Source organism: Ornithorhynchus anatinus, chromosome 2, assembly GCF_004115215.2.
Source record: "Ornithorhynchus anatinus isolate Pmale09 chromosome 2, mOrnAna1.pri.v4, whole genome shotgun sequence".
In the NCBI taxonomy this organism is placed as follows: domain Eukaryota; kingdom Metazoa; phylum Chordata; class Mammalia; order Monotremata; family Ornithorhynchidae; genus Ornithorhynchus; species Ornithorhynchus anatinus.
Genome location: NC_041729.1, coordinates 52,474,794 through 52,498,183, shown reverse-complemented (window position 1 = coordinate 52,498,183; position 23,390 = coordinate 52,474,794). Strand labels below are relative to the sequence as shown.

Genomic DNA, 23,390 nt, shown 5'->3' with positions numbered 1-23,390 from the left:
CTGGATTTTTAGTGAATAGCGTACAGAATAACTGTAGCAGCCAGATTAAAACAACTTTTTGTGGAATAAGCTCAAAGCTAGAGAAATACACTTTTATGCTCATGTTCAAAAAGTAATAATAATTGTAGTATTCATGAAGTGCTTTATAGATACCAAACACTATGCTAAGGCATGAGATATTAGGCTAGGGCACAGTCCCTGTCCCACAAGGGGCTCATAGAATATTCCTCCATAGCTCAAAGTGGGTTGCTTTTTTAGAGGAAAATTAAATGAACTAAAAGGAGTTAATGCTTGAAAATTGTTTTCTATTCTGAAGGGTATAAATCGGACTTAATAATCTGATATGAACTCAGTGTTTAACGCACTGTAGTTTCAGGGGAAGAATTAATGTGGTAAGTGTCACTTATAGTAAGAAAAGAGGCAAAGGCTCTGTTGGAAAATGTGATTATAAAAGTATCTGGATTCAGTGTTTGCTTTGTATTCTATGACTATTTCTCAACTCCCATTATATTGAGGCTTCACCTTTATTTTCAATTTTCAATCCAGCATTTTATGTAGGACGACAGCTGGTTTCTTGTTTGAGCCCAACTGAGCTATGTAAGATTCCTAGAAATGTAATAATAATGTTGGTATTTGTTAAGCGCTTACTGTGTGCAGAGCTGGGGTAGACACAGGGGAATCAGGTTGTCCCACATGGGGTGGGTTAAGTGACTTGCCCACAGTCACACAGCTGACAAGTGGCAGAGCCTGGATTCGAACCCATGACCTCTGACTCCAAAGCCTGTGCTCTTTCTACTGAGCTACACTGCTTCTCCTTCATCATTTTTGTTGACCCTCCAAAAATATTGGTGTATTAGAAATAAAAGTATTAAATGTGTGTCTGCATGGGCCAACTTATTCCACTGGTTTTTCTTTTTTTCTGGTGTTTTTTTAAGCACTTATCCTTTGCCAGGCACAGTACTAAGCATAACGATAGACTCAAGATAATCAGTCTATGTCCCACATGGGGTTCACGGTTTTTATCCCCATTTTACAGATGAGGGAACTGAGGCACAGAAAGATGAAGTGATTTGCCCAGGGTGTGAAATGATCTTACTGCGGAAATCTTTGGCAAGCTATTCAAATGGAATTTATATGTAATCCCACACTAAGTCCACTTTCTGAGCGATTGTTTCTGCATAGCATTTTTGAGCCATGCCCTTTTGTTCAGGACCTTGGGGTTGTTGGCGGGTTGTGCTTAAATAGAATAATAATCACTGTGGTATTTTTTAAGCACTTACTATGTGCCATGCACTGTACTAAGCGCTGAAGAGGATACAAGTAAGTCAGGTTGGACACAGACCCTGTCCCACTTGTGGCTCAAAGTGTCAGTTTCCATTTTATAGATGAGGTAACTGAGGCATAGAGGAAGTGAAGTGACTCACCCAAGGTCACACAGCAGACATGTTGCGGAGCTGGGATTAGTACCCAGCTCCTTCCGACTCCCAGGCCCGTGGTCTTTCTACTAGGCCATGCTGCTTCTGTGGCATAACTAGAAAAGCTTCCTCACCTTTCACTCAGAAACAAGTTTAGGGTAGTAAATATGATTGAGGACATCCTCTTCCTTTTGGCATAGTTGAAACCTTTAAATTTGTGTGTCAGGGATAGAAAGCACATTAGTGAATAGTTGCCACAGGGACATGCATGGATATTAAGTACCGTACTAAATCAGAAACAGTTCAGTGTATTGGTGTATGGCAATTGCTTTTAATCATTCTAGCTATAACCTTCCAGAATTGTGCTTAGGTAATAGAAAGAAAACCAAATAAAGCATAACTATTCGCTGCGGAATAATATTCAAAATAGTATTTGATTCGTGTTGCCATTCCCCCAGTTTACTACTGCATGTAACTTGGCTCTCATAATATAGATAGATGAATTTCAGAACTGGCATTGTTCCAAGCTCTGGCAATAATATCTCTAATTAATTTCCCAAAGTCATTCCCATTTTCGTTCCCTGTTCAATTCTACATCAGAGGGTAACTACTTCTTGGGGAATCTGTTAGATTAATGTACATGAAGTGAAAAATATATGTACACTTGCTGTCTGATGGCAAATTGGTATTTCTGGAGATGAATTTGAAAAGATTAATTCCCAATTAGACAGTGATCTTTGTATAGTAGAACACATTCCTTTTTATTATGCAAAAGCTCTTTGAAAAAATCAGAGTTATATAAGATTCAAGTGTTATAAGCAAAAAACACGAAATTGTGGATGTTTAACTTTTTTGTAGCATTGTATTTATAAGAAAAATTAAGCTTAGCGGGGAGTTGTTGACCACAGTGATTACAACATCCTGTCCTGTATTATATTTTACTGCTTAGAGTGTTGGAAACATATATCAAGTAGCCATTAACTCTAAGGTAACAGGAAAGAGAAAATTAAATTCCAGTATATTTTTATCCTGGAATCCTGAAACAGAGCTCCCTTACTTTACAATAGACACTTAAAATAGTGGTATTCTTTTCAATGACTCTCCTTAATTCTCATTTTGGGTGCAGTTTTGTTACTATGCAGAAAACGTGTTCATTTAGTTAAAAGTTGATTTATTGTCTGTTGTTCTTGAATTTTAACTTCATTTTTACTTCATTTGTTTTCTCAGATTTGTCATTCATGCATACTTAATTTTAACAAATCTATGGTTAATCATCTACAGTATTTATTGGACACTACTGTTAAATTATTATTGTTATTATATTATGTTATTGTTGTATCATACTCTCCCAAGCACTTAGTACAGTGCTTTGCACGCAATAAGCACTTAATAAGTAAGATTGAATAAATGAATGAATGAATACTGGGTGCCCAGTATAATAATAATAATGTTGGTATTTGTTAAGCGCTTACTATGTGCAGAGCACTGTTCTAAGCGCTGGGGTAGATACAGGGAAATCAGGTTGTCCCACGTGAGGCTCACAGTTAATTCCCATTTTACAGATGAGGTAACTGAGGCACAGAGAAGTGAAGTGACTTGCCCACAGTCACACAGCTGACAAGTGGCAGTATAATCCAAGGCACTATCATTTTTCAAATCTATTACTATAAATTCATAATATTGGGGAAAAATTGCTTTATCTGATCTGCCCATAAGCCAACTCCAAACTACCTCCTCGTCAATCTCACTGCTTCTGCTCTATCTCAAGCTTGTTCAGGACACTGCAGCTACCAACATACACTTTTCTCCGCTTGCTTCTTTCTATTAACTTCATTTTATCCCTTGAGGCCTCTCTTGCCTTCAAAGCTTGAAGCAGCTGTCTCCCCATTTACCTACTTCTCATTCCCGGTATTATGTCTCTTCTCTATTAGTTTTCTATTCTCCATTGTCTTTTCCCAGACTGCCTCTTACACCTAGTACTGTGCCTGCTTTTCATCTTACCGGACATTCAGATATGATCTCTCGGTTCCTTCCTGAAAACCTGCTTGGTTCACATTTTTGGTGATCTCTGTTTTTAAGTTAGTCTTTTTTTAATCTTTTCACTCATAAAATGTGATGTGGAACATCTCGATCTCTATCATTTTCTCAGCCCTGAATTCAGTCAGTCAATCAGTAGTATTTACTGGGTGCTTAATGGGTACAAAGCACTGAACTATGCACTTTGAAGAGTACTTTGGAGTAAATAGACATGAGACAGACAAACAGGGAAAGTAAGCAAGCATACGTAAATACTGTGGGGGCAGAGGAGGAGTGAGTTTGAATTATAAACCATGTGAGAAACAGCATAGCATATTGGAAAGATATCAGGCCTTCAAATCAAAGGATGCAGGTTCTAATCTCAAATTCACCACTAGTCTGCTTCATGACTAAGGGCAAGTCACTTAACGTCTCTGGGCCTCAATTTCTGCGTGCACAAAATAGGTATTCAGTGCCTGTTCTGCATCCTGCTTAGACTATGAGCCCCATAGGGGACTATGTCTGACCTGATTATCTTGTATCTATCCCAGAACTTAGTACAGTGCTTCACCTATAGTGAGCACTTAAATATTGTTATCATCATCATTATTATCATCATTATTAACCAGCAGAGTCAGAGGTGCCGACTTTTCATTTTGAGGGCATAGTAAAAATGGGGCTGGGTTTTTAGAGGAGTTGGGAACTAGAAAGGCACAGGCTTCCAGAAGTTAACAGTCTAGTAAGTCACCATTTTGGGTCTTGTACAGCTACTATCACAACCATTTTCTGGAACGTGAATTCCACTGTTAGAATTGAATAATTTAAAAAAAGTCTTCTGGGGGCTGATGTTTATCAAAAAAGCCCTTCGTGTTTTTGATTAACCATTTGAACAACATTGCAATTTTCAACTCTAAATACATAACGTTGCCATTGTCATTTAGATTTTTTTCTTGGCATATGAGACAAGTAATAGGCTACACTGTAAGAGCTTTTGTAGTCTGTTCATTGTCTTTTGATAGCCATCACAGAAAGTCTGGCGCTATGGAGTTTTCTGTGGTATTTCAATCTGAATTTCAAAAATGAAGCCAAAAAATGTTTATAAGTTGGCAATGGGGAAGTATTTAATATATCTTTATTTCTATTTTGCATTTAAATATTAGAATAAATAGTAATTGAAACATTGTCAAGATTCTATTTCAGGCAAAGTAAAGCTAAAGTTTGGCCTGATCAAATATCTCGATTTATTTTTCAAATTTCTAAATGACAGTATTAGAGTGGGGATACCTCAAATTCTAGTAGGAAGGAGGGGAATAAAGTGATGAATTAGTGGAAGGAGACACCACCTCACAATGAATGCACAGTGGTTGAGGAAATTTTGATTTAAGTGTGGAAGCAATATAACACTTTATCCCGTAAATGTTTACTAAACATGAACACTTGCAGTTTCTGAACAAGGTGGTAGTTTTTCCAATAAGGGAGAGGGAGATTGTCTAATGATCTACACTAGCCGCATTATTCTCTCTCTAGCCTCTTTGAGTCTTTGCTCAAGCTCTTTCTCATGGATTTGCTATTGCACTGCTCTTTAAATGGCAACTCAAGTTCCATCTCCTCCAACAAGCTTTCCCGGATTAACACCAGTTTTTTTTAATGATATTTTCAAAGTGCTTGCTATGTGCCAGACACTGCACTAAGCACCATCGTAGGTACAAGCTAATCAATTTGGACACCGTCCCTGTCCCACGTGGATCCCACAGTATTAATCCCCATTTTACAGATGAGGTTACTGAGGCCCAGAAAAGTGAAGTGACTTGCCCATGCTCACACAGCAGTCAAGTGGCAGAACCAGAATTAAAACCGATGCCCTTCAAACTCCCAGGCCCGTGCAAAATCCAGGAGGCCATACTGCTTCTCCATATTTCAGTCCATCAATCATTGGTATTTATTGAGCACTCACCATGTGCAGAGCACTGTACTGAGCTCTTGGGAGAGTACAATATAACAGAGTTGGTAGATAAATTCCTTACCTACAGCAGGGGCTTTTAAACCTTGGCAAACTCAAATTCCATGACACCTTTACCCCATTCGACTCATTCTGGCTATCATGTTTTGATGGGTAGATATTTATAGTGAATGACTGTCTTGTTCTCATTTATTAGAGTGTTCCCAGGGGAGTTATGGCTGGCAGGGATGAGCGAGGGCAAGTGGTATTACGCTTACCACGCTCACTCTAATCAATTCCCCTTTGCCGGTTCTCCTTTCGGAAATCTGAAGCCCGAGGCTCATTTGTCTTTCCCAGTGGGAGACTCCATCAACTAGTATCATTAGTCTATGCTTTAACATGGAGAACTAGTGCTGTGCTTTCTCTAAGCCCTCCAGGAGTGCTTGTTGCTATTGGTGATTTTAATTTTAATGAGCTTTGGGCTAGATCTGGATTCTGGGTTCCAAAAGGGTAAATGATTTCCACCACAGTCAAGTTTTCATTGGTCAGGTGATTACAAAATTGGAACATTTTGCCATGACGATATTCTACTTACATCCTGCAATACCCTGGTTAGCACTCTTAATTGGTTCCATGAAAATAGCGGGTTAAGCGAAAGCGTATGCGACAGGATTGTGGACAGACTGATTATATTATATCTAGCCTAGTCCGTAGTACAGTACTTAATAAATACTGTTGTTATAATTATTATTATTATCATCAGTATTAAGAAGGCTAAGTGAAATAACTGCCCAGAGTAAATCATGCACAGTGCATTATTACATTCCCAAGAGCCAAAAGTTAACCAAAATATTATAAATTTTTTTAAAAGAAAAACATAGAATGAATTATTAAATGATCAAGTAGCAACATAAGTGTGTATTAGTAATGAAATATTTTCGAATTAGGTTTTGTGTATATTTGTAAATAAAGTACTTAATTTTCAAAGCATTATCCTTCCACATTTTATTCAGCAAAAATACACTACACTAAGCTGTCATCTATACTAATCAGATGTTGTCTTGTAATACTTAATTGAAGTAGGCTTTAATCACTCTGTCATGTCAGTCAAACTACTTCAAAGGGAGGGGAAGAGAACTACTTTAACAAAGGTAAACTTTGCAACCCTATCTCAATTCGTAATGTGTACAGTGATTATCACAAAAGTGTGAGCCAAAGGAAGAGCATTATAACTGGATTAGCTGTATCTGCATGTAAAATGGAAGATGTAAGAAAAAGATATTATACTATTAACACTGTGGCTTATTAGAAAGAGCATGGGACTGGAAGTCTAATCCCAGCTCCACCCCCTTTTTAATTAATTTTTTATGTATTTGTAAAGCCTTCACTATGCGTCAAGCACTGTTCTAAGCACTCTGGTGAATATAAATTAATCAGGTCAGGCCCATTCCCTGTCCTAAATGGAGCTCACAGCCTAAGGTGCTGCCACTGGAAAGCAGCGTGGCTTAGTGGAAAGAGCCTGGGCTTGGGAGTCGGAGGTGGTGGGTTCTAATCCTGGCTCCGCCACTTGTCAGCAGTGTGACTTTGGGCAAGTTGCTTAACTTCTCTGTGCCTCAGTTTCCTCATCTGGAAAATGTGGATTAAGACTGTGAGCCCCATGTGGGACATACCTGATTACCCCAGCACTTAGGACAGTGCTAGACACATAGTAAGTGCATAACAAATTATTAAGGAGGTAGAGGAGGGAGAACAAGAATTGAGTCTCCATTTTGCAGTTGAGGAAACAAGGACAGAGAAGTTAAGTGACTTCCCTAAGGTTACACAGCATGCAAGTGGTGGAGTCGGGATTAGAACCAAGGTCCGCTTGCTCCTAGACTTGCGCTTTATCCACTAGGCCACTTGTCTACAGGGTGATTATGGGAGTCACTTCTTTGTGCTTCAGTTTCCTCACCTGCGAAATCAGGATAAAGTACTTGGTCCCCTCCCTCTAAGACTGTGAACCCTTTGTAGCACAGAGACAGTGTCTGATCTTCACAACATCTCTAGAATCTGCCCCTTCCTCTCATTATATCGTCGTGATTATTATCCAAAGTGCTGCCATGCTGATCCAAGCACCGATCCTGTCCCGGCTTGACCACTTCATCAGCCTCCTCACTGACCTGCCTGCTTGCCTGCTTTCTTTCCCCCACCTCCAGTTCATCCTTCATTCTGCTCCCTGGATCATTTTTCTAAAAAAAAACTATTTGTCCACATCTTCCCACTCTTCACAAAACCTCCAAAGGTCACCCATCCACTTTGGCATCAAACAAAAACTCTTTACCATCGCCTCCAAGGCACTCAGCTCTCCTCTTCCTTAGCTCACTGATTTCCCGCACCCTTTGCTCCGCTAATGCCAACCCACTCACTGGACCTTAAGCTCATCTGTCTTGCCGCTGACCCCTTTCCTCTGTCCTCCTCATGCCTCCTCCAAGAGACCTTCCTTGATTAACCCCTCACTTCCACACCCTATTTGCCCTCTATTCTGAATCACTTATGCTCTTGGATCTGTACCCCAGAAACACTTTCATGCTTCTCTCCCTCCACCCGCCCCACAGCCCATATGGACAAATTCTTATACTCTGCCATTTCCCCTCTCTGTAGTTTGCATTTTAATGTCTGTCTCCTCCTTTAGACTGTAGACTCCTTGCGGGCGGTCATTGTATTGACCAATGGAATCGTACTGTTCTCTCCCAGTCGCTTAATACAGAGCTCTGTGCTAAATAAATAATTACAGTAATAATTGTACTTGTTAAGCATTTCCTTTGTGCCGTTGCTCTGTACTGAGTGCTAGGGTAGATACACGGTAATCAGTTTGAACATAGTTCGTATCCCACATGGGACTTGTAGTCTAAGTATGAGGCAGTTGGATTGAATGCCCATTTTACAGATGAAGAAAGGGAGGCCCAGAGAAGTTAAATGATGTGCCCAAAGTAACACAACACACAAGTGGCACAGCGGGGATTAGAACTCAGGTTCTCTGACTCCCAGGCCTCTGCTCTTTCCACGAGACCACGGGGCATCCCTCTTTTTGATTGATCTTATGTGAAGATTTTATTAGAAAAGCCAATTCAAGTAAATGTTTTAATGTTTTGCATGACAGTCATGTGTGGTTAATATTTTAACTTACGCAGGAAATATTGTGTGTAGGCTGTATTGCTTTACTGAATTATATTGGCTAGAGTTTTCAAATACACTACACACATTCCGTATAGGGAAAATGTTGGCTAACCCCTGCACTCATTTAACATTGCCTCCTGGAGTATAATTATTGGAACCTAGGGAACAGGCAGGCCTCTTGATAGTTCAGTAGTTCTTGCCCAGTATGCTCAGGGACTAAAGCATACTTGAGAAAGAGGAGTTTATCATCTCCAGGGGTCTCTCTGTTGGGAAAATGCAGTCTTTTGTCTTCATTTTTGTATTTGAATAGGGAGAATGAAAATGTCCATGTACAAAACCATTCTGGCACCATGGCCCATGTCCTCCCTCAGGCCTGGAACTGCTTACATTAAGCACTTAATAAATGCCACTGATTGATTAACCGATTGATTGTCCTACTCACAATGTTCACATTCTTCAATAGTAGGAAACCAAGTTTTGAAAATTGCCCCATCTCACTCTGATATTTGCATGCTATAGCTAATAAAGTCTTCTCTTAACAATAATAATAATAACAATAATTGTTAAGTGATTACTATGTGTCTCACACTGGGATAGATATGAGATACAGTCCCTGCCCCTCATGGGACTCACAGTCCTAATCACTATTTTCAGATGAGGAACCTGAGGCTCAGAGAAGTTAAGTGGCTCATCCAAGGTCACACAGCAGACGAGTGGCAGAGTTACTGCCTAAAGAAACGGCCACTTTGGGGTTTTTTAACACCTCTATCCCCGATAGACTCTGGCTGTCCCCATATTCACTGTACATAAAAGAGCAATGGAGGGAATGAGAAGCTGGGTGGAGCATAGGAATAAAAAAAAGTATGATCAAGTGCAGGTTTTTGAGTAGTACTTGTATTTATTAAATGCTTACTGTGTGCAAAACACTGTATTAGGCCGTGGGAGAAAATGCACAGGTGGGAAGTAGACATGGTTCCTATCCCTTGAGGAGTTCACAATCCAGAAGATGAAAAACTGACTTAAGAAGGCTGAAACCAAACTGGTCTGGGAGGAGATTTTGGTGCAGGGGGAGAGAAGGGCTGGGAAGGGAAGGAAGGAGGGATGGATGGACAAACAGACTGTGTAATGGGCAATTAGGAGACAAAAACGCTGTGATTGAGATTGAGACTGAGCCCAGACCAGAGAGGATATGGGGCTACAATGGAAATTTAGCTTGGAGCTGGGAAGGAGGGTAGGAATACTAAAGCCAAGTGCAAGATTGAGTCTAAGGCCATGTTTGAGCTAATAGCCGAAGCGAGATGGGGAAAGCAAGGTCGGAACTGCTTCTGTTGCCCACAGATTTTTTTTCACAAGATTTGTACCCTAGATTGAAATCTCAACCTTTGTATAAATGGGAGCCTCTATTCTCTTTCAAGTAATTTATTCATATAAGTCTGACATATTATATATGGTTCTTGATGAATTATCTGGCATCTTTACTATGCCCAGTAAGCCCAGTGAATGGCAGGAGATTGGTGGTGAATAAGGGCAGTGACTTAGTGAAAGAGAGTCTTTGTGTTTGTACACATTCCTCAGCTGCACATTAGGTCTGTTTGGTAATCTGCCTTGTAATTCGGGGGTGCCCGTGTGCATTCTTTTGAACACAGTTACCATTATGGATTTTCATTTTCTGTTTGCATCTCTTGAGTATTTGCTATTTTGTGTGACCTAAGTTATATCCCTTCTCTATCTGGGGGAATTTGAGAAACTATCAATCTGCCAAAGACCCCAATACTGACACCCCATGCCATGAAATGTAAGGGGAGTTTTGCCAAATCGACACATGATGGAACAGGAACTTTTAAAATAATATAGGTTTCTCTTCAGCTAAGGAATCAGTTCACTCAGCAAGAAGAAAAACTACTCTTAAATTGTAATGATAAGTGTAGGCCTTGCAGGGGTGGGGATTGCATCTGATCATGTGGAATAATGATAATAATAATGCCCCATTATATTGTGCTTTTTTATTTATCCCAAGGGCTTTCCCATGACTGATCTCATTTTACCCTCACAACATCTTTGTTGATTGGCAACCGCTTAAGTGTTTGACTAAAATTATAAAGCACATACCTGATCATTAAACAAAGAATCACCCCCCTGGTGTTGAACTGCAAGTACTTTATCCTTGTATATAGAGATGATGGGACTTTATTAATTTTTTCCAAATGTTTATATGTAAGGTGTCTTGGTTGATGGATGTGAATAGGGAGAATTGTTTTATGGCAACCTCTGTCTCTTCAAATTTAGCTGTACTTGGTAGCCATTTTGTTGACAGGGATTAGCTAATTCCATTAGTCGTAGAAAACGTCACGCTATGGTAAGGATAGACTTTCCAGAGAGGGCAGAGCTGTGGTATGGAATGCTTTAACGGCCACAGAAGTTTTGTGATGTTTCTCCATTGTTGTCATAATTAATCTTATTTCAAGGGTCTGGGAACTAATTTGTAAAATTTTCTTCTTTAAGTGAGGAAGCCTCAATATGGTCCACATTCCAACAACAGTGCCTAATTTATACCACATGTGTGATTCATGGGGATTTAATTGCAAATCACTGAAGACATTGTAATAGGATCTATCTTTCAGGCAGTCTTCAAAAAAAAAAGCCTTCTAATTTATGTTACTTATGTTGAAAGCAGATTACAAAATACCTCACGGTAGTTTTTATAGGGTTAGCAGCACCGAAGAATGACCCTTTACCAAGTTCTAAATGTTTTGTTGTTTTGTGACATGGAAGACTTTAATAGACTGCATTGCTGTGAAAAACCTAAAAACAGCATCTGAACAACATTGATTTTTATTTTTTTTAAAGGTTAGGAAAGGCACCAATAACTAACCACATGGTGTTCCTAAAATTTTGGGGGGGGGGAGGTTTGAGATACCTAGTTGAAATAGAGGCTTGAATAATTTTTCTCCAGCTGTTGTGTAAAAGGTTAGTTTTACCAACACTTTCGGATAATTAAAACTGGAGACAGCAGAGGACACCGGTTGACAGCCAATTCATTTTGCTGATTCATCTGTAAGAGTGATGGCTCTAGGCCAAAGCTTGGTTTACAGATTAAAGGCTGAGAGCTGCAAAGCTGCTGGGATTCGAAGGAATGTTGGTAAATTGTTGCTGTGTAAGGCAGGCAATGAAATTGTTGTTGGGTGTTTCCCCCCCACACACACTTTTTTTTTTAATGATCTTAATTCTGCATGTTTTGAAAGAAAATCCTTTCACCAGAGACAGGCAATTATGTTTCAGTGATGTGTAGCCCAGATAGTCAAGGGCTAAATTATTGGGAATAATTGGACATTATTAAGAGATCCTCTGAGCTCATTAATGATCCTATTAAAGTCTTTTCTCTTTTTCAAAATATTGAACCAAACCCCCCTTTTCTCAGCAATCAACATTAAGCTTGAGAAAAGGATTACTGCAGCTGTCGTCCTTCTCTGGCACACTTGCAAAGTAAACCTGCTGGGTTAAGTAATGAGATTTAAGGAAAAAATCCAGGAAGCTTTCTCTTGCCAGTAAGCAATCTAGAAGGTATAATTGTAGAATTGATGGTTTCTCATTAAAAGGCGTCTTGAGAAAATTAACCCTTTTTTAGAGCCTAATATCCAGTTGTAGGCATCCTCTTAAATGGAACACCTTTAAGTCTTAAATTTGGAAACAGCCACGCATCGAGAAGAGCCAGATCACTGTACTTATTGAAGAATGTGGTTGGAGAGAAAAGGCACCACGCCTCTCCGCTTAGGTTTTTGTCAGAAAGAGATGGGAGGTATGTGTAGAATTACTTCGGGGAAACCTGTGAGGTACTGAAAGGCCTAGTAATTTATTCATTCATTCAATCATATTTATTGAGCGCTTATTGTGTGCAGAGCTGGTCCTAATGCTCAGGAGTCCATTCAAAGATCTCTTTTTTATTTTTGGTTTTGGTTTTTTGAGGTATCTGCTAAGCACATACTGTGTTTCAAACACTGTTCTAAGCACTGGGTTAGATACAAATTAATTGGGGTGGACACCATCCCTGTCCCGAATGAGGCTTACAGTCTAAGCAGGAGGGCGAACAGGAGAACTGAGGCACAGGGAAGTTAAGTGACTTGCCCAACGCCACACTGTAAGCATTTGGCAGAGCTGAGATTAGAACCCATATGACTGGTGGCACCTTGGTGGCAGAAGACCTGGGATCTCAGGACAGCTGAAGGAGGCTAGGAGCTACCACCTCCTCTCTGCCCTCCCTCTCTCCCCCCTCCTTCTGCCCCTCCACACAAGCCAGGTTTTCCCAGACTAAGTCAAACCCCAGGACATTCATTCAGTCGTATTTATTGAGCGCTTACTGTGTGCAGAGCACTGAACTAAGAGCTTGGAAAGTACAATTAGGCACCGGATAGAGACAATCCCTACCCAATAATGGGCTCACATGGGATCACTTCTGCCAGGATAATAACCCGTATCCATGATGGTCTCTTCGGACTGCTGGGAATTGTATTCCTACCAGTATAGGACTACGCCCACCCACGTGTGGCCACCCAGGCTTAAACCCAACCCTAAATCTAGGAAGGTCTAGAAGACCTGACATCACCTCAACGTTCGAGTGACCGGACCCACTAGCCAGCTCTCCTCAGCACCAAGTGCCAACATCTCCTACCTGCTAGTCAGGTCCTGGGACCCCTGAGGCTGGGATAGGGGAGGTTGGGAGGTAGGTCTTGATGGTAGGGAAAGAAGTAGGGGACTCTCAGCCTGCAATAAAACCCTTCGTGGCCAGGAGCAGGTAGAGTGTAGGGAAAAGAATCCAGCCTCTTAGAAGTAGCATGGCCTAGTGGATAAAGAAGTCAAAAGACATTCTTTTAGTCATTAATTCAGTCATATTTATTGAGCGCATGCAGTGTGGAGAACACTGTACTAAGCACTTAGGAAGTACAATATGTTCTAGACATCTGTTCTAGTCTGGGCTCTGCCACATGTCCTGTACGTGACCTTGGGTAAGTCGCTTAACTTCTGTGTGTCTCAGTTTCCCCATCTGTAAAATGGGGATTAAGACACTGTTCTCCCGCCTCTTTAGACTTTTAAGCCTCATATGGGGGAGACACCCTGACTTGATTATCTCGAATAAGCTCATGTATTCCAGTGCTTAGTACAGTACTTGACACCTAGAAGGTGTCAACCTGCTTAACAAGTGCCACCATTATTATCATTATCATTATTATTATGGTTTTTAAGATTTCTCTTAAATTATGGTATGAATATTTGATGAGTAATTTATTAACGGTCATCGTGCTTTTGACTAATAGAGAATGTCCAATCGAGGAGCATTTCCTACTCTTACAGACTTTAAAGAACTGTTATTTCTGATGAAATTTAACTTCTGTCATCCAAAGAAATGTTCTTTTCTTTTCTGTGTAGCTGTTAACACCAGCAAGTACGCTGAAAGCTATCGGATCCAGACTTACGCTGAGTATGTGGAAAAAAAGCATGAAGAGAAGCAGACCAAGAGAAAATGGGCAGAAGATAGTTGGAAGGAGGTGGAGAGAAAGCGGTTAAAAACTCAGTGCACATCTTATGTTCCACAGAGTCGGTATTACTGTGCCAACAGGTGAGAGTTTTTGATATTTGTTTGGTACCGTGATGGGTAGTTGCCGGGGGGAGGAGGGCAGGTATTCAGCCGTATACCAATTTTCATTGCCTCTTCTTGGCTTCTTTTAAATGTTGGCTTTGAGGAAAAACTTGATTGCCTTGTTTCGATTTTCCAAATTGACAACTCAAGTGATAGATGCTTGCACTTCCTGAAAATTCAGCATTGTCACTCAGGTGGACTGGAACTAAGCACACATTAAACGAGAAAAATCCTTGAGTCCCTGAGTGAATTTTTCAGCCTCTGTGGTATATGCATAATTGAAATGACTTTTAGGAATGTCACGGTGAAATTACAAGGCAATTTTTCCCTTTCCTCCTGCAGCCGACAGCTCTGTACCTTGGCCACAAAACTGAATGCTTTTAAAATAGCAATGATAATAATGATGATGATAGCGGTGGCATTTTTTGAACACTTAGTTTGTGGCAACTGCTGGGCTAGGAACAAGGTTATGAGATTGAACACAATCTCTGTCTCATAAGGCTCTCATAATCCATCAAAAGCTTTTTGTTTGTTTTCTAAGCAATCCTGCCCAGACTCTACTAAGGTAGTCTCACCTCATTGGACTGGGTTTTTTTGCACCATTTTGGGAAAAAACAACTGTTGGCCCGCATTTAGAGATCACTTCCAATGCTCCTGTCTCTTCTGGCAGCAGAGAGGTGGTGAGATGGGCCCAGCAGCCCCCCAGTGGAATATTGCAGTGCCGGTTTCAATGTGTACGTCATTGCCCACCTCTGATCTAGATGATTGAGCCTTTCATTTGACCCTATGATAGAATTCTGTGAGCCTCATCCTCCTTTAACTGAGACCGTATTTCTTCTCAAATTGTTACGGGTATTTTAAGGGTGGATTTTTGGAATTTCTTCCTTGGCTTTGTACAAATCTTTTCTCATATTCATAAGTGGTGCAGTTAGAATACCACATGATAGTCTTAAACGTTTTTAAAAAGTGAATGCTTCTGCTGAGAGAGAAAGGGACACGGTCTCACATGTCCTGTTCGTTACCTCTCATCGGGAAATGGATTGATTAAGGAACAAAAAGACTGCACTAAGTTACCGTGATGGAGATCAAGATTAGTGCATTTGGGTTAAGAGGCAGAGAAAGCGGAAGCGGATGGGATCCTTTAATATAAAGACGTAAGCAAGCGTAATAAAGAAGTGTGTAACTTCCGCGGACTGGGTTAAAAAAAAGATAACTGCCAGTGTCGTCACTAGAGTCGCTTTTACTCAGTGCTTTGACCCCTTCAAACAAGCTCTCAGAATTTTCAGTTTCCAGGTCTGTGCCTGCCTGTGAGACAGGGAGATGGGGATAATAATGATAATAATAATTGTGGTATTTGTTAAATGCTTACTATTTGCCAGGCACTGTACTAAGCACTGGGGTGGATACAAACAAATCGTGTTGGACACAATCCCTGACCCACATGGAGCTCTCAGTCTTAATCCCCATTTTACAAATGAGGTAACTCAGACACAGATAAATGAAGTGACTTGCCTGTGGTCACACTGCAGATATGTGGCAGAACTGGGATTAGAACCCATGACCACGTGACTCCCAGACCTATGGTCTGTCCACTACACCATGCTACTTCTTGGTCATCTGTATTAAGGAAAAGTTTGAAGACTACAGATGGGAATTGCCAAGGTAGTCACCATTGCCCTAGACTTGGGTTAGTGACTACCCAAAGCTGGCTAGAGGTTGACTTGACGGGAAGAGCCTGTTGTGCTCGGGAGGAAAGCCCCCTGTTATGTTTTATAGCACCTCCTTTCCTAAGCACTTGCCACCCAGCTGAGCGGTTGCAGGTCGAAGAAACAGAATAGTAAATAATGATACTAGTTAAGCACTTATGATATGCCAAGCACTGTTCTAAGCACTGAGGTAGATACAAGTTAATCAGGTTGGACACAGTCCCTGTCCCACACGGAACTCACACTCATCCCCATTTTACAGATGAGGCAACTGAGGCACAGAGAAGTGAAGTGCCTTGCCCAAGGTCACACAGCAGGCATAGCAGAATTAGAACCCAGGTCCTTCTGACTCTCAGGCCCATTCTGTATCCACTAAGCCACACTACTTCCCATGCAGAAGCTTCATGGTGTGCTGAATTCTGTCATTATTGGCCAACCTGGGCCTCTCTGGAGTATTCATTCATTCATTCAGGTGTATTTATTGAGCACTTACTGTGTGCAGAGCACTGTACTAAGCACTTGGAAAGTACAGTTCGGCAACAGATAGAGACAATCCCTACTCAACAACGAGGTCACAGTCTAGAAGGGGGAGACAGACAACAAAACAAGTAGACAGGCATCAATAGCATCAAAGATAGGAGACCCAGATGATAAACAGCCCTTTCCTCCACTACAGAGAAAGCTCCACAATTCTCAGGAGGAGGAAGGTTCCAGGGGCCACAGGCAGCATTGGAAAATAATAATAACAATAATAATAGTGCTTACTGTGTGCCAGGCTCTGTACTAAGCGCGGGGATGGATACAAGCAAATTGGGTTGGACTCAGTCCCTGTCCCACATGGGGCTCACGGTTTTAGTCCCCATTTTCCAGATGAAGGTAACTGAGGCCCAGTGAAGTGACTTGCCCAAGGCCACATAGCAACAAGTGGCAGAGCCAGGACCAGAAGCCATGACCTTCTGACTCCCAGGCCTATGCTCTGTCCACTATGCCATGCTGCATCCTTCCCGTTTCTCAGGCCCGCAATCTCGGTGTCATCCTTGACTCGTCTCTCTCGTCTCTCTCGTTCACCCCACACATCCTATCCGTTACCAAGACCTGCCGGTTTCACCTCTACAATATCGCCAAGATCCGCCCTTTCCTCTCCACCCAGACGGCTACCTTACTGTTACGGGCTCTCGTTATATCCCGGCTAGACTACTGTGTCAGCCTTCTCTCTGACCTCCCTTCCTCCTCTCTCGCCCCGCTCCGGTCTATTCTTCACTCCGCTGCCCGGCTCATCTTCCCACAGAAACGATCTGGGCATGTCACTCCCCTTCTTAAACAACTCCAGTGGTTGCCTATCGACCTCCGCTCCAAACAAAAACTCCTCACTCTAGGCTTCGAGGCTCTCCATCACCTTGCCCCTTCCTACCTCTCCTCCCTTCTCTCTTTCTACCGCCCACCCCGCACGCTCCGCTCCTCTGCCGCCCACCTCCTCACCGTCCCTCGGTCTCGCCCATCCCGCCGTCGACCCCCAGGTCACGTCCTCCCGCGGTCCCGGAACGCCCTCCCTCCTCACCTCCGCCAAACTGATTCTCTTTCCCTCTTCAAAACCCTACTTAAAACTCACCTCCTCCAAGAGGCCTTCCCAGACTGAGCTCCTCTTCTCCCTCTACTCCCTCTGCCATCCCCCCTTTACCTCTCCGCAGCTAAACCCTCATTTTCCCCTTTTCCCTCTGCTCCTCCACCTCTCCCTTCCCCTCCCCACAGCACTGTACTCGTCCGCTCAACTGTATATATTTTCGTTAGCCTATTTATTTTGTTAATGAATTGTACATCGCCTCGATTCTATTTAGTTGCCATTGTTTTTACGAGATGTTCTTCCCCTCGACTCTATTTATTGCCATCGTTCTCGTCTGTCCGTCTCCCCCGATTAGACCGTAAGCCCGTCAAATGGCAGGGACCGTCTCTATCTGTTGCCGACTTGTTCATCCCAAGCGCTTAGTACAGTGCTCTGCACATAGTAAGCGCTCAATAAATACTAATGAATGAATGAATGAATGAATGAATGCATCTCCTGCCTAGAGCTATTGCTAGGGGATGTAGCAGGAGGGGATGCTGCTAGGGGATTACTAGGGGATGAGAAGCAGCGTAGCTCAGTGGAAAGACCACGGGCTTTGGAGTCAGAGGTCATGAGTTCGAATCCCAGCTCTGCCACTTGTCAGCTGTGTGACTGTGGGCAAGTCACTTAACTTCTCTGTGCCTCAGTTACCTCATCTGTAAAATGGGGATTAAGACTGTGAGCCCCACGTGGGACATCCTGATTCCCCTGTGTCTACCCCAGCGCTTAGAACAGTGCTCGGCACATAGTAAGCGCTTAACAAATCCCAACATTATTATGTAGACCTTTGGGCAGGCAGTGGCAGGACCAACTTGTATATCTCAAATGCTTTAGGGTATTGGGCCACTTGGTGTCATTAACAGGTGGCAGTGAAACTTTTGGTAATGGGAGTTTATGGTATATATTTGCACATGATTATATATTATTTCCTTTTTCCTAAGTCAGTGGTTGCTCTGCTCCCCCCAACTTCTGTTGTTTACTGCTATTGTTTGAGTACCTATTGTTCATTTATCACCTCCCTATAATCTAAATACCAGAATCAGCTCTGTTCATTTCTTTAAAAAAAAATCCAACTTTAGAGATTAGGTTTCAAATGTAGGCATTCATTTGAGTTTCTGATATAGACTACTAATATAGTTAACATAGATTTATGGGGGTTATTTTGGTTTTTTTTTTTGGTTTGGACTTCTTTAAGGTGTCAGCAGGTATACTCTTATAGGAATGTAGCCAGGATCCAGAATTATCAAGAGCTTTGTACTTAGTTACTAGAAAAAAATATAGAATTTGTGTTTTAAATAAATTGCCGAGGAAATAAATTTGCCTGGCGGGAAAAGAAGAAACGGCATAATGGAATCTGTGCAAACACAGGCTAACAATATCCAGAAAGCTTCCCCAAAGTTGTGAATGGAAAATTAATGTCATTAGCGGCGTTTTGTAAGCAGAAGCTATTGTGATCCAAATAGGGTTCCCTCCATGAATGTGTTACTATCCAGAGTTGGTATTATTTAATTTGGCTCATTTTAGACATCAGGTAAAACGTTTTGCTCTGAACAAAAAACGTTGGTACTCCAAATGGATCTCCAAGTAGTTTCACTATTTTTTGCCCATTCCTCAAGAGAATCTAAAGTTGTAAATTTCCTAGAAAATTGGAACCCATGAGAATAAGTTCCATAAGTTCAATTCCTTTATATGGGTGTTTATTTTTTCCCAGGATAATTTAATTGCTAAATTCACAAGATGAAATAAGACAAGGAGAAAGAGGCAAATTGTTTAGAAGTTACTTTGAAATTTGCCAGTGAGCAGTTAATTCCAATGCAAAATGAATGAGTAAAGTTGGCGTAGGCTGCGGGTCTGTTTTATGGCCCATTCACCAGGGCGTGATTCCCCAGAGGCCTTTTATTGTAATTGAGGGTGTGATTAATTTAGCTCCTGTTAAATCTTGAGCAGTGGGGCGCAGTGGAAAGAGCACAGGCCTGGGAGTCAGAAGACCTGGGTTCTAAACAGTGCTGGACACATAGTAAGTGCTTAACAAACACCATCATCATTATTGTAATCCCAGGTCTGCTACGTGCCCGCTGTGTGTCCTCGGGCAAGTCATTTAACTTCTTTGTGCCTCAGCTTCCTCATCTGTAAAATGGGGATCTGATGCCTGTTCTCCCTTCTGCTTAGACTGTGAGGCCTGTGTGGGACAGAGACTGTGTCTGACCCAATTAACTTCTATCTCCCCCAACACTTACTGCAGTGCTTGGCTCTTAGAAAGCATTTAACGAACCCCATAACACATAATAATAGTACTGATAATAAGCAACAGAAGCAGAAGGAGCACAACTCGATGCTCTTTCAACCCTCTGATTAGAATCCCTGATGAGCAATTCCTGAGGCTTCTTTTAATAATAGTAATAATGATGATGATGGTATTTGTTAAGCACTTACTATGTCCCAAGCACTGTTCTAAGCGCTGGGGGACAAGGGGGGTTACAAGGTAATCAGGTTGTTCCACTTGGGGCCATTTTACATTTTGCCCAAAGTCACACAGCTGACAAGTGGCGGAGCCAGGCTTAGAACCCATGACCCCTGACTCCCAAGCCCATGCTCTCTCCACTGAGCCAAGGTGCTTCTTCTCCTTTCAGACTATCTTTTCATCTACAGGTCTTCGACCTTCCTAATTATGGAACCTGGTTCTCTGGATAAAGCTGGTCCGCTTTTCAATTTCATATTTGCTCTCCTCAGAAGAACATCATTTTCAGTGACCCCTCCATCTTCTCACTTGAGCTCTTTGCCCTCTCTCTGTTTCTCATATATCATCCTTGAGCTACAGGCGCCCAATCCACATTACCTCATACAGCACTGAAGTGGCCACTTCCTTCCAAGCGGCGGCCCATGACATGGAGCTGCCGGGCTCCATCCAGCCTGGGAGCCAACTCCCAGCAGGCCACAAACCTAGTCCCCACCCTCGGGGGCCCCTCTGGGTCAGGTTAGACCCATGCCACTTGCAAGGGGCAATCCTAGCTCCATTATGCCTGGGGAGGGATTTTGGCACCCATGCCCACAGGGCACCCTCCCCAGGATTGGCAGCCCTTCAGAGGAGAGGAGTCCTCTCCAGGATGTAGGGGAGAAGCAGGAGGAAGAAGGGCAGGAGCGGGGCTTAAATTGCTGACCCCACAGCTCCGAGAAGCCTTCCCCCAACTCTGCGGTGGATCAGCACAACCGAAACCATTTGCTACTCTCCTACTACAACCTTGCCTTAACACTTCGTTCCTCTAATGCTAACCTTCTCACTGTGCCTCAATCTTGTCTATCTCACCGCCGACCCCTCGCCCACATCCTGCCTCTGGTCTGGAACACCCTCCCTCCTCAAGTCCGACAGGCAATTAGTCTCCCTCCCTTCAAAGCCTTACTGAAGACACACCTCCTCCAAGAGGCCTTCCCTGACTATGCCCGTCTTTCCTCTTCTTCCACTCCCTTCTGCATTGCCCTGACTTGCTCCCTTTAATCATTCTCCCTCCCGACCCCACAATGCTTATGTCCATATCTGCATTTATATTGTCTGTCCCCCCCTCTAGACTGTAAGCTTATTGTGGGCAGACAATGTTTATCAGTATATAGAACTTTCCCAAGCACTTAGTTCAGTGCTCTGCACACAGTAAGCACTCAGTAAGTACGATTGAATTAATTAATGTCCCGCTCAGAGCTAGCTGCGAGAGCAAGACCCACCAATCTCCAGAGATGCCACTACAGCCCCCAGGGGGATGATTGAATGGCTCCTGTCTGGGCAGACCGGGGCAGAAATGGAGAGGCCAAGCAGCCGCTGCCCATGCCTGCCCTCTTGCATCCCTTGGGTGAGGGAACGCAAGGAGGAGTGGGGAGGTGACCAAAATCTGCCAATGCTGACCCATCATCTCTCCCCCTCTCCCTCTTCTCTCTTCTTCCCTCTTCCTCTCCCCTTGCAATTCCCTTTCTCTTCCCCACTGGTAGCAACAGCTGTTGCTCTGAAAGCCATCTGGCACACTGATGCCATCACGCGGTGCCATGTCCTGCCCCATAAATTTTTCGATTGAATATTTGCACACCAACTACTCAGAGATATCATTTTGTGTGGCTCTTCTGCACAAAAGGTTTCCGACCTCTAGGATAGAGATTGAATGTGGGAGGTGAAAAATGTAGGCTTCTGAGTTGGGGAGGCTGGTGATTTTGTAGACTATGATGGGAGAGTTGGAGGAGTATTTTTACGGAGGGTGAGGAGGAGATCAGTCTTTGCCATATTGATGTTTGCAGGTCGTGCTTGTGGATGTCTCGGAAGCAGGATAAAATGCAGGGTTGCAGATGAGAGGAAAGATAGCCCTGGATTTAAGTCTTTACTTGCAAGAATGGAGCTTCATCCTGGATCCACCTTCCTCCCTTATACCCAAATGAGGAAAGAGGAAAGGGAAGGTTCTTAATTGAAATAGCGGGGTAAGGATCCTGTGGGATACAAAATGTCTTTCCTGATCATGTCGAACACTAACTCCGCTCCAGAAAAGTCCATGATCAAAAGAAATATGGAAATGTTCTGCCTGTGATTTTGACATCTTGAACATATGTATGAGGGGCTTAATAAAGGGATTATTAATTAAATCTGATGTACTGACTTGAGAGTGGTCAGAAAGAATGAGATACTTATAGAACTTTGTGAATAATTTGGGGTGTTACAGGTTTTGGATCCTTTTATATTTCTGCTGACCTGACCTTCCATATTGCCAAAGTATTTTTTATTCTCTACAATCTCCTTAATAAAAAGCAGCATATAAATATCCCTGGTCTAAACCTGGATTTAAAAGTTTGACCCCTCAAAAAGTAACTGGTGATTAGATCCCATGAATACTGTCATGAATGAATGACAGAAATGTGTTCATATTGGAAACAAAAATTCAAATGGTAAAATTTTCTTTGGGGGATACCTTAGGAGAGTATATTCCTATGCAGAGTTTGGGATGTCTTTGTTGATTAACTCCTGTTTCTGAAGTGTCAAAAGCGATGATACCTTAGACTGATGAAGAGAGGACTTGCCCACTTTCCTTGATGGTTTGTAGAAGAGATGTTCTTCTGTTGAGCTAAGCTTCATCATTTTATCACTGGGACAGTGATCCCTTAAGAGTGCTAACTTTTTTTTAAATATTGTATGATGTGAAAAGGAAATATGTTAGAGTAATTTTTAAGGATTTATAATGTTACATTAGAGTAAGGAAATCACATGGAAGGTACATTTAAGTGGCCTAAAGGGAAGGGAGAAGAGCGTGATTATATTATCAGTTTCTATCTTTATTGGACTTCTAATCCAATATTAAGTAGGAAGTCTTACAGTTAGGGTAAGTTGTCCCAACATAATGGTACCTTTTATTATTATTGGAGCACTAGATGTGATAGAAGACCAAAGGAACTAGAAGTTAAAAGGAAATTATTCATGTCATTGCCCCCCTCCCCTTCCCCCAGAGCAGTAGCACTGCTGAGCAGGTAGATTAAAATACCTAGCGGCCTGCAGACATTTTTACAAATATGCAAAGTGTTCACCAAGACTTGATTATGGTAGAAATGACATTGTATTTCAAAATATATACTTTCCCCTAACATGACTTCTTTTAGGCTTAGAGTCTTGGGGATCAGTACTAATTTGATTTATCATCTAACTGCTTAGGCTTCCTTCTAGCACTTCTTTTTTTCTTTTTTAAATCTGGTCTCTTAGACTAGATCACAGTTTCCTAAAAGGAAATGCCAAGATGTCCCATGAGCTATCCATGTGTTTTTTGAGGTCTTTCTTTGAATAAGCCAGTTTGGAGTAAGAGCTCCCTTTCTGTTGTTCCTTGGGCCAGTCTTTTCTCCTTCCATGGATGCGGGCTTGGCATTGAGTACTCCTGATTTTGACCACTCTGTTGAGCATAGAAGATGAGTC

At 42.1% G+C, this 23,390-nt stretch overlaps 1 protein-coding gene across 4 annotated transcripts in view; it reads left to right on the top strand.

The window, feature by feature from the left end:
* PARN (poly(A)-specific ribonuclease) overlaps positions 1 to 23,390 on the top strand; it is a 173,824-nt gene that overhangs the window by 119,497 nt on the left and 30,937 nt on the right. For all 4 annotated transcript variants that reach the window (XM_029054394.2, XM_029054385.2, XM_029054403.2 and 1 more), the window contains one exon: positions 13,948 to 14,137. In XM_029054394.2, the coding sequence (XP_028910227.1) occupies positions 13,948 to 14,137 (190 nt within the window). The remainder of the gene's footprint in view (positions 1 to 13,947; positions 14,138 to 23,390) is intronic.